Consider the following 10,248-nt stretch of genomic DNA (forward strand, 5'->3'; position numbering starts at 1 on the left):
GAACAAAAGCTTCTGGCGCGCGCGGGTGCGCGCGCACACGCACACGCACACACACACACACACACACACACACGCGCACACGCACACGCACGCACACAGGGACTCATCCTCCCCGGCTCCAAGCTCGAGTTTCGGCTCCGTCTCCGGGAAGCATCGATTCTGATTCTATTATCTCGGGCCCGGAAGACCCTTGACTCATAGGTGCCGAGATGAGCTCAGCGCTGCCTCCGAAGCGCGGCTAATGGAGTGCAAGAAGGAGAGAGATCCTTGCTAATCAGATCAGCGCTCATTCTACTCTCAGGCCAGACACTGATGCTGGTCCGGCAGGCAGGAGCAGAGCAGGATGCACCTGGAGACCGGCTGCCCGGCAGGGCGGGGGGCCACCCACACCGTGGAAGGTGGGTACAAACTGCTACAGGGCTGGAAAAAGGAGACACGTGGACATGGCTTCCAAAGTCAGATCCCTTTATTAATAAATGTTAATTTCACAGACCGGAAATACAAAATAAACGTAGAAATAGGCCCCAAAGTAGCCACAGGCCTGTCTGCCTGACCCTGCTGCGGCAACGGGCACAGGACAAGCGACAGCCAAGTCCTCAAGGCTGGCGGAGGACCAGGTGGGGATGCTGCCCTGCCCAGCCTCACATCCACTCTCTCCCAGTTACAAGGACCCCCCCCAGGCCCCTGGGACGTGCGTGCCACCTTCAGAGCGGCTTCGGGTGGCACGGAATCCGGAATACGAGGACCATGTCTCGGGAGGAGAAACTGGTAGGGAGACTCGGGCAGGAGCTAGAGGTGGGCAGTTTTCCTCCTCTACTCGTCGGATCCAGACGCCGAGCCCTCTGAGCTGGGAGTACTGGCCAGGTCCTCTTCTTCTGAGTCCTAAACCCAAAGCTCTCTTAACTGGAAGGTGGGGAGCCCTGGAGGAGGGTCGGGAACCCCACCTCCTCCTGCAACTCAACAGCCACCAGTCACCCCAGCTCCAACCTACCCCTCTCACAGACCCGTGCAGACTCAGTGCCCCTCCCACCTCAAGCTGGGCTCTCACACACTCTCTCTCTCTCTCTCTCTCTCTCTCTCTCTCTCTCTCTCTCTCTCTCTCTCTCTGTCTCTCTCACCTCACTCCGCCGCCTCTTCTTCTTGCTCTTGTTCTCTCCTGAAGAGCTCTCGTCGCTGGACACAAATTCCTTGCTCTTAAAGCTCTCACTTAGCTGCCTGGACGAAGACTTGGAGGATGAGGAGCCCCGAGAGGGCGTGGATTTCTTATCCATCTTGGCTTTCACTTTCTTCTTCTTCTTCGACTTGTCCCTAGAGCAGCAAGAGGGAGGAGAGGCTGGACCTCAGCTCCCTCCCTCAGCCCCGCAGACTTTCCCAAGCCCAGCCACATTCTCACTGCTTGTTAAGGTAAACAGCCGTGTATGGCACCCGAAGGCCCCAGGGAGCACAAGAAATAGGTCATGGCTGAAGCAGCCCCTGGTGTGAAAATGTTGCTTTGTCTTTTAAAATTCACATGAACTTTCCATTATGCTCCATAATTTTTTTCCCCAGCACCGGGGATTGAACCCAGGGCCCCTGCATGGAGCCGTATCTTGAGCCCTTTTTTATTTTCCCACTTAAGGTCCCACTAAGTTGCCCAGGCTGACCTCAAACTTGCAGTCTTCCTGCCTCAGCCTTTCCGAGTACTTGGATTACAGGTGTGCACCACCACACCTGCTTTACAATAATTTTTTTCTAAATTTCCCCACACCTTCAAATACAACTGGCCCGCTAGGGAAATGGGCCTTATCTATCCAGTGAGTTGAATTCCCTATAATCACCCATCCTTGGACAATGGCCCACCCAGGTCTGAGAAGCGCTGCCCTACCACACTCAGGAACAGCTATGATCTTTAATTCCCCAACTCTCATGTCTGCCCTGCAAAAATAAATCTGCTAAACACCAGTTCCAGTTCCAGGGCTGCTGAGTTCATGGTGGCCGCAACTCACCTCTTCGAAGGCTCACCTCGGCCCCCTTCGTATTCTTTCATGGCTTTTTCATACTCCCTCCTGGCATCCTCAGCCTTGTGGTCCCACTCCTGCCAGCGTAGACAGATGCAGCGGTCAGATCTGTGTGGTGCGGGATGAACCCGTGCCCAGCATCCCTCCTCCTCCTGCCGCCCCTTACCTCCTTCTTCTCCTTGGGCATCCCCTTCCAGATCTCACCGGCCTTCTTGGAAAGGTCCGTGATGCTGATCCCAGGGTGGTCGGACTTGATCTTCTCCCGGCTGGCGTTGAGCCACAGCATGTACGCAGACATCGGCCTCTTAGGGGCGTTGGGGTCTTTGCCCTTCTTCGCCTGGGGAGGGACCCAGATGCCATGAGCCCTCCAGTTCCCAGATACCCCTCGTGTCCTCCAAGGAATTACTTGGGTCACCTTTGGGGGTGACCGGGTCACAAAGGTGCCGCCTTTATCAGAGGCAAGGTCACAAAGTGATGGCGGAAATGGGGGCTAACTGAAGAACGTGGGGTCGTGCAGCCTGACCTCGGGACCTGGCCCCTTCCTCCCTGGCTCTTCCTCGCTCATCTCCTTCCTGACTGGCATGGGGTGAGCGGTTTCCTCACTGGACACCCCACTGCCCTGATGTTCCTGCCTCATCACAGGCCTGGAGCCACAGAGCCAGCCACCACACACGGACACTGAGCCTGAGCCAACATCACCCTTTCCTCCCTTACGAGACTTCCTCAGGCATTTTGTCACAGCGACCTCCAGCTGACTGACACGGGCAGGGACAGGGTCAGGAGGATCCCTGGGACAGGGCGGCCTCTCCTAATTCAGACCTTCCAAAGCAAATGAGCTCAGGAAAACTCCCAAGATCCTTTTAAGGCCAAAATCACCGGCTACAAAAGCAGCCCCCAGAGGACCAACCCGCAGGTCCCACCAACGGTGGACAGAGGTCAAGAGAACAGACAGGGCACACCCGCACACACGCCCCATCTACAAGAGACTGCACCTCCACGGTCTTCTTGCGGCTCTTGCGATCCTTGGCCACCTTGGCCCTTTTGAGCTGTTTCCTCCTCTTCTCTTCCCGGGCGCTGTCACCCTCATTGCTGGAGGAGCTGGCCGAGGCATTGCTGTCGAACCTACCAGGGACAGGGCTCAGACTCGGCTGCCCCCACCCCCATGAATGGACCAGGGGTGCGTGGCGACTCCTCGGTCAGGGCAGACATGGGCTCTGCTCTGCTTGTTCCCACCAACCAGGGAAACAGCGCCTGGGACTCCTATCGGGGGCCTGGGGTGGGCCATGCCAGCTGCCCCGGCTAATTGCCTTCCCTGAGCCTGGCTTCCCCAGGAAGACAGCTGGCCAGTGTTCGCTTCCAGTCCTTCCGGGCTGAGCCCCAGCTGCCCGCCCTGGCCCAACCCAGGCACAGCCTCAGCTCAGGGTGGGCACGCCTCAGTGCCAGGAAGGGCCGGGGACCCCAGGGCCCACATGCAAGGCGGGCCATGGGAAGAGGCCCGCAGGGTTAAAGCCCACTCAGACTCCCGGGGGGTCATCTGGCACTGCCTGGGGCAAACCTAAGATTGTGAAAACCAATTCAGGTAACAGATTTCTCTCACTGGAGCACCTCGCTCTGGTTAGGGGCTGAAACCAATCTCATCCCCAGGCTCAGCAGCTACTCAGATTCAGAACGCCCTTCCACACCATCAGCCTGTGCCGTTTCTGACATGTGAATCAAAAGCCCTGGCTCATGGAGCACCCAGAAGCTGCTGGCTCGCACAGTGGGGAAACTGTGTCTCTGCAACCCCAGCTCCTCCCACTGTCCTTCCTGGCTTCAAGACACGCCAGGCATAGCACGGCCCTGCACACTGCAGGGGACACGTCCCATGACACCCCGTGCGGGTCACTGTGCTAACACCAGAACACGCCCCACACTCACTCCTCAGCCACGTCCTCCTCCTCCTCCCCAGGGTTGAAGGACTCGTCTGGAAGAGAACAGGGAAGAGAGCATCAGCACAGCCCCAGCAGCCCCCCCTCCCAGACCCGGCTGCAGGCACCCACCCGTCTCCTCGCCCGAGTCCTCGCTGCTGTCGTTGGCGTTCTCCTCCCGGATCTTGCCCTCCTCCTTCATGCGCTCCAGGTAGGCATCATGCTGGTCCTCGTCGGAGTCGGCATACTCGTCGTAGCTTGGGTTCATGCCCTGGCCAGGGGAGACGGGGTGAGGGGGCGCCCGGCCCGACCCCTGCACGCAGAAGCACCGCCATGCCTGCGGGCTCCGAGCAGCAGTGCCCGGGGCCCAGGGCCAAGCTGTCCACACCGCCGGCCGGATGCCCCAGCCCTCACACACGGGTCAGCCCAAGCCCCTCCCACTCCCAGGCCCTCGGGGCTGGAGGGCTGCGGAGCCTGATCTAAGGCCATGCGGAGAAACCTGCACCGAGAGGGGAGAGGGTCACACGCACCTCTTTTTTCTATAAGGGTAAGAAGAGAAGAGAGAGTGAAAAACAGCCGGAGCCCCGCTCCCTTCTCCCCTACAGAAGGCTCAGGAGCGCTCACCCAGCCCCAATACCTCTTTCAGGCCGCGGTTCTTGATGTTGAGCTTCTTCGCATTGACGAAATCGAACAGCTTCCCGTACTCCTCCCTGTGGGAGAGACAGTGCCCCCAGGTCAGGTGTGGGCCGGTTCTGGGGTGCACACCCGAGCCCGAGCTCAGAGAACCCCAGGGTGGCACCGAGGACCTGCCCAGCCCCAAAGAGCTCGGGACAGGAAGTGAGGGTCACCTACTCCCCAACAACGCCCAGAACAGGGGTGCGCTGGGGCGGGGTGTCCTCGTCTTGTACTGATGTGTGTTAGTGCAGTTCAACATGAAGATGCCCATCAAGTGCAGCCGGCGAAGGCCGCTCAATAAGTGTTAGCTGCGGTGCCGAGAAAGAGAGCATTTCCACTCAGGGGGAGTGGAGAAGAAAAACAGCTCATTCCAAACCCTTTCATGATGCAGAAAATAACTTCTAGCTAGGCGTGGTGGTGCACGCCTGGAACCCCAGCACTCTGCAAGGCTGAGGCAGGAGGATCAGAACTTTAAGGCCCGCCCCGGGCAACTTAGCAAGACCATCTCAAAACAAAAAGAGGACACTGGAGAGGCAACTCAGTCCAAAGGCCCTGGGTTCGACCCCCAGTAGCACAAAAAAGAACTTTTCTAACCGGATCCCAGTGAAGCCAAAGAAGTTTCTGCTCCATTCAAAGCCTGCAAAGCCACAACCCCTGCCAGGCCAGGCTCCCTCGAAGGGTCAGGATGGGGGGCCTGGGGGGACGAGGGAGCCCCCACCTCTCAATGCTGCTGAAGGTGTACTGCGTGCCTTGCTTGGTCTCGATCTCGAAGTCAAAGGAGCGGGTGGTGGTGGTGCCGCGGGCGAAGTTGACGAAGGCAATCTCGTCGAAGCGGATGTGCACCGGGGGCTTATGCACGTAGATGAAGCCCCGCTCCAGGGGGTACAGCAGCCCCGAGCTGGCCTTGTAGGAGCAGGTGATGCACTGGGCCCCCGAGTGCCTGTGGGTGTAGGCGCCTGTGAGTGGCTGCACAGCCCAGCAGCAGGGCCAGCAGGTGCGGGAGCCCAGCCCCAGCTCACCCTTGGAAGTTGCCAGGGACCGTGATCTTGCGGTTCACAAGGGCTTTCATGACCCGACTAACCATCTCGTAGAGCGAGCCAGACATGTTCTTGGTGAGCCGCCCCTCAAAGCGCTTCTCCACCTCCTCCCTGCGGACAGAGCAAGGTGAGGCTGCGGATTCCGCCCTCCCCGAAAGGCACCAGGAAACACTTCCAGGCCACACTCACTCGTTCATGTTGAGGGTCAAGGAGATGTCCTCGTCCTTGGAGAAGAGGAGGATGAGGAAGTGGTACCGGGTCTGGCCCTGCTTGATCGGGGGGTCCAGGCTGATCTGGTGAGGAAGAGAGGCAAAGTTAAGCCGGCTGATGCTTGCAAGGAGCTCAGGACTCAGAACCCCCCCAAATGCCAGCGAGATCGGCTGCTGCAGACTCAGCCAAAACCAGCTCAGCCCCACCCCGGGGTTTCTGCTCACCACGAAGAACATCTGGCGCTGGTCCTTGTGGGGCAGCAGGAAGAGGCGCAGCACCGTGGTGTAGGGGATCTTGTAGTCAAAGGTCTTGCCGTGCAGGTGCAGGAAGGTGGGGTAGATGCGGATGTCATAGCGGCCACGCGGGGTCAGGCACTGCAGCTCCCGGAAGATGCAGATGGCGTCTCCGGTGGCCTGGATGACATCCGCCTTCGACAGCACATTCTGGGCGAAGGCCTGCAAGACACAGGCAGGTCATTGGGCCAGCCGAGGCCTGCTCGGCTGCATCCGTTCCCAAGGCAGCCAGCGAAGGCCTCACCTCGACAGGGTCTATGCCATCCTCCTGCGTGGGAGGCACGTAGAACCGCACCTCCATGAGGGAGACCTCTGCGTCATCATTCTGGTGAAACTCCAGCGTCACCTCGTTCTTGCCTGTGGTGCACTGGGACACGTTGCTGAGGGGGATCTCGAAGACGGGCTGCTCACCGATGTCGAAGGAGAGCAGCTGCCCTGTGAGGAGCACAGGGCCCATCCGGCCTGACCACTGGGAGCCTAAAGGCTCCCGAGGACCAGGCACTGAGGCCGTTTCATTCCCACTGCACCCCCAAGACCACCTCACCGAAGGTGCGCAATAAATACACAAAAAACACGCATCTGGGAGCCACTCAGACAGCAGTTGAGGGAAGGGCGCGAGACTCTCCCCCCAAGCATCTGCCCCAGGGCTCACCCCCAAACTTCACTGTGCCCCAGTTCCAACCCTTCACACACAGGTCCTTCTCCATGAGTTCCAGGCGGTAGTGGGTTTTGAAGAAATCGGAGAGTTTCTCAAACTCCTGCAGTGGAAGAGAGCGAGCGCAGTACCCGTAACTCTGGCAGCCTCCACACAATTTCCGCATCCTGGAATCACCTCTCAGAAAAAGGGCCCCAAATGCACACTGACTTAGCATCTTGGTTCTGAGGGTGCTTAAAAGGTTACAAAAAGAGGTTTCTAGGAAGCAGACCTTAGGCTAGCGGAGGAGTAAAGGAAGAAACTGATACTCCCGGATATGGGTCTCACCGTGCTAGCTGATTTTTTTTAAACTTTGTGTGGATACTGCTTCAACGAAAGTGGAAATTAAAACAAGTCTAACTGAAACTGAAAACCGAAGCTAGAACATCAAGCTAAGTTTCTCTTTTCTTTCCTACTGGGTAGTACTGGGGATTGAACCCAGGGCTTTCACACTGAGTTCCATCCCCAGCTCATTTTCTTTTTCATTTTAAGACAGGATCTTACTAGTCACTAAGTTGCCCAGGCTGGGCTCAAACTTGCAATCCTCCTGCCAGGCCCTCCCAGAATGCTGGGATTACAGACCTGTGCCACCACACCTGGTGTAAGATTCTAAACCTAGCTGAAAGTAACCAGTACTATCTAAATTAAGACAGTAGAAAGTCTAGAGTCAAAACTCGAACACACAAGACTTCTCCCCTCAAAGCACAACACGCGCTGTGCAGTGGCCTCAAGAGCTGTGTTTTATAGAGCATGAACTAACAGTGACATGGGTATTAGAAGGAACCCCAACTCTCTAGAAGCTTAAAAATAACGGCGATGGCCCACTAAAAGGGGGTCTGTGCAACAGGGTGCCTCACCGATTCCCGGAACCCGTCATACTTGTAGACATGGCCATTCTTCGTGAGCAGTTTCAGTCCGTGGCCCAGAGCTACCCGTCGCCAGATGCCCTCAGTCAGCTCCCCGGCCTGGACATTGTCCACTTTGCCCGTCTTGCTGTTCTTGAAGATGATCCCCTGGCGGCTCAGCCTTAGGCGACCATCATTCTGCCAGGAGAGTTGGCCTGGATGCAGAAGCACGGTACGCAGGCCGCACTGGGCCCAGGTCTATCCCACACCCCTCCTGGCTGCCAGCTCATCAGAGCAGGACAGCAACCGCTCTGAGGGTGAGGACAGTAAAAATCAACAAGTGCCCAGGAAACCTGGACTGTGCCTGCTCCTGCATCCGGAAGCCTAACAGACCCGCAATCTTGTTAGCAACACGGACTGGAGTCAAAGAGCATGCACAATCCCTCCAAACTCCTGTAACCCCTGGGACTTGGTCACTGCCCCCATTGTTGGGGGAAACGCCAGATACATCATAAGTATCTCGAGTCTGTAAGTTGCAGCATCATCAAAGTTAAGTTGCTGCCAGGACAAACTCTGGCCCCCCAGCCCAAACCCGGCTCACCATGGAGCCTTTCACCTCCTGGTAGATGTCGTTGAACTCCAGCGTCTCTGCCATGCTGACCTCCCCGGGGTGGCCGGGAGCCAGGCTCTAGCTCCTGGACAGGGGTGCAGAAACTCAGGGGTCCGGGGATCTGGGTTCAGGAGGGGGAAGACGGACATGCAAGGCACCGCCGCCTCGCTGCGATGGCGGCCCGGCCGGGTGCCGAGCGCCGACCACAGCTGCGCGGGGCATGTCCGGGGCCCCGCTCCGCCGGGAGCTGCAGGCGAGGTCGGGGATGCCGCAGCCGGACCCGGCTGGGCCGCTGACACCCCAACCCGACACCCTAGGGTGCACCCTGGGGACCCCGCAGGAGCAGCCGTGCCCTGCACCCCAGATCGGCGCGGCGTGCAGGGCCCCTCCCCAGCTCCCACGCTCCGCGGCCCGTACCCGCGCTGCTACCCTCCTCCTGGGATGGTCTCGCCCGCCGCCCGCGGATTTGAACGCGGAACGGCCCATCGTGAGCATCCCGCGGGGGAGCGGGGTCCGCGCCCGCCTGGGGACCCGGGATCCCGACCACTCACCTCTTCCAGCGGCAGCCTCGCGACGGCCCCGGGTGGGCGGTGGGCGAGAGGGGAACGCGAGGGAGGGGGCGGGGGACGCCAGGGGAGCTTTTCCCGCGTGCGCGGCCCCGAGTCCCGCCACCGGAAGTCGCTCCCGGACCATCGAGAGGAAGACCGGATAGAAGGGCGCGAGCCGGGCCGGCCGACGAGACCGGCGAGCAGAGCGTCGGCGACGCTGGATGACTTGAGGGAGTCTTAATCCCGTTCCGATGCCTACTGACTCGCAAATGGGGACGTGGAAAGCTCCGTAGTTGGGGGTTGCAGGTCCTTGGGCCAGGGGTGACTAGATTCTAAGGGGGAGTCGTGTGCTTTCTGAGGCTTTCCACAGGGCTGGGTGTGTGCTGGGAGGAGGACGTGCGTCCCTCCTGCTGCACGGTTTGTGCGCGTGCGGGAGAGCCCGCCTGCCAGGCGAGGAAAGTCGGGGGTGCAGCCCCAGCCCCGAGGCCGGGCCCCCGCCGGAGCCCAGGGCCGGCGAGTGCTGTGTCGGGTTTACCTCGAGCCGGAACCGACCTGGAGCTGCTCGGCCAGGGCAGCAGGGGCAGCGGAAGCCGGGCTACCCCGGAGTGGCAGGGCCTGTAAGAGACGCCGACCGGCCCGTCGCTTTGTGCGGATGAGGAGACGGGAGTTTCCCGGGCCTCGGGGGGGGGGGGGGGCTGGCCACGAAGCCGGAGACTGGAGCCCAGTCTCCGAAAACCAGGCCGGTTCTCTTCCAGCATGGTCTCAACGGCTCTGTCCGGGGTGATGGGTAGTATGTGTGCTGTGTAAAGACAATATTTAAACCCCACATTTCCCACGCAGTCCTGACCACAGCGTGCTAACCCAGCTCCAGGGCAGCAGACGACAAAAAAGCCCCACTGTCCCGAAACGCGCGGCTTTAACCCCTGGGTTAAATGGTCCCCTAGCTAGCTCTGCCTCGCATTATAAATTCAGTTAGACTTAGTGCGTATGCAATGTAGGCTCATTACAAATCCAGCGCGCTTCCAGGCTTTGAGTGCACGATACAAACAGCCCCAGCCTTCCAGGGCCCACAGCCTGACTAAAGGTTTGGATAAGTAGCCTGACGGTGAGAAAGGAAACTGCTATCATGCCAGAGGCAGCCCTTGCCAGCTGGGGTTAGAGATAGGTGACTCTACTCATCCCTTCTCCAGACACCCAGAGAAGTGTCCAAGCGGACCCCCACTCTTGCTGTGTGGAGGCAACCAGCAAATGAGGGGCTGGCTGCAGAGTTGGATGGAGTTAGGCAGCCTCAGGAGTGGAGGTGCTTGGCTCAGCTCCGAAGGTGCCAGGTGACGGGAGGGTGGGCATCTCCGGGACTTTGGGGAGCCCCTGAGGCAGCTGGCGAGCTGGGACAAGGATGTAGCCGAAGAGCAGGGAGCAGCGGCGGGAGACA

At 59.3% G+C, this 10,248-nt stretch overlaps 1 protein-coding gene and 1 long non-coding RNA gene across 4 annotated transcripts; one reads left to right on the plus strand and one right to left on the minus strand.

Moving 5' to 3' along the window:
* Positions 1-448: 448 nt before the first annotated feature.
* Ssrp1 (structure specific recognition protein 1) lies at positions 449-8,962 on the minus strand. Of its 3 annotated transcripts, none has more exons than XM_004869782.4 (17): positions 8,820-8,962; positions 8,260-8,389; positions 7,671-7,856; positions 6,772-6,877; positions 6,364-6,554; positions 6,051-6,281; positions 5,806-5,909; positions 5,599-5,727; positions 5,298-5,519; positions 4,542-4,614; positions 4,037-4,175; positions 3,915-3,960; positions 2,990-3,119; positions 2,164-2,334; positions 1,986-2,074; positions 1,119-1,308; positions 449-882 (listed from the first exon to the last, which is right to left on the minus strand). In XM_004869782.4, the coding sequence occupies exons 2-17, from the start codon at positions 8,311-8,313 to the stop codon at positions 814-816; spliced, it is 2,130 nt and encodes a 709-aa protein (XP_004869839.1). In that variant the 5' UTR covers positions 8,314-8,389; positions 8,820-8,962; the 3' UTR covers positions 449-813.
* Positions 8,963-8,972: 10 nt separating this feature from the next.
* LOC147820741 (uncharacterized) lies at positions 8,973-10,246 on the plus strand. Its single transcript, XR_015448259.1, has 2 exons — positions 8,973-9,122; positions 10,007-10,246. It is a non-coding gene; the product is annotated as an uncharacterized LOC147820741 (long non-coding RNA).
* Positions 10,247-10,248: the final 2 nt, after the last annotated feature.

The sequence above is a fragment of the Heterocephalus glaber genome, unplaced genomic scaffold, assembly GCF_053883595.1.
Source record: "Heterocephalus glaber isolate CG9 unplaced genomic scaffold, H.glaber_assembly_v1.0 deba00001805, whole genome shotgun sequence".
Taxonomy (NCBI): Eukaryota; Metazoa; Chordata; class Mammalia; order Rodentia; family Bathyergidae; genus Heterocephalus; species Heterocephalus glaber.

Bases quoted from the DNA above. Each gene is read 5' to 3' on its own strand.
- Ssrp1 (XM_004869782.4), bottom strand. From the start codon at position 8,313: ATGGCAGAGACGCTGGAGTTCAACGACATCTACCAGGAGGTGAAAGGC. The intron at 6,878-7,670 runs GTGAGGCACCCT...CTTCCACTGCAG, and splicing joins ATGACGGGTTCCGGGAATCG to GAGTTTGAGAAACTCTCCGA. The intron at 883-1,118 runs GTGAGAGAGACA...CTTTGGGTTTAG, and splicing joins AGAAGAGGCGGCGGAGTGAG to GACTCAGAAGAAGAGGACCT.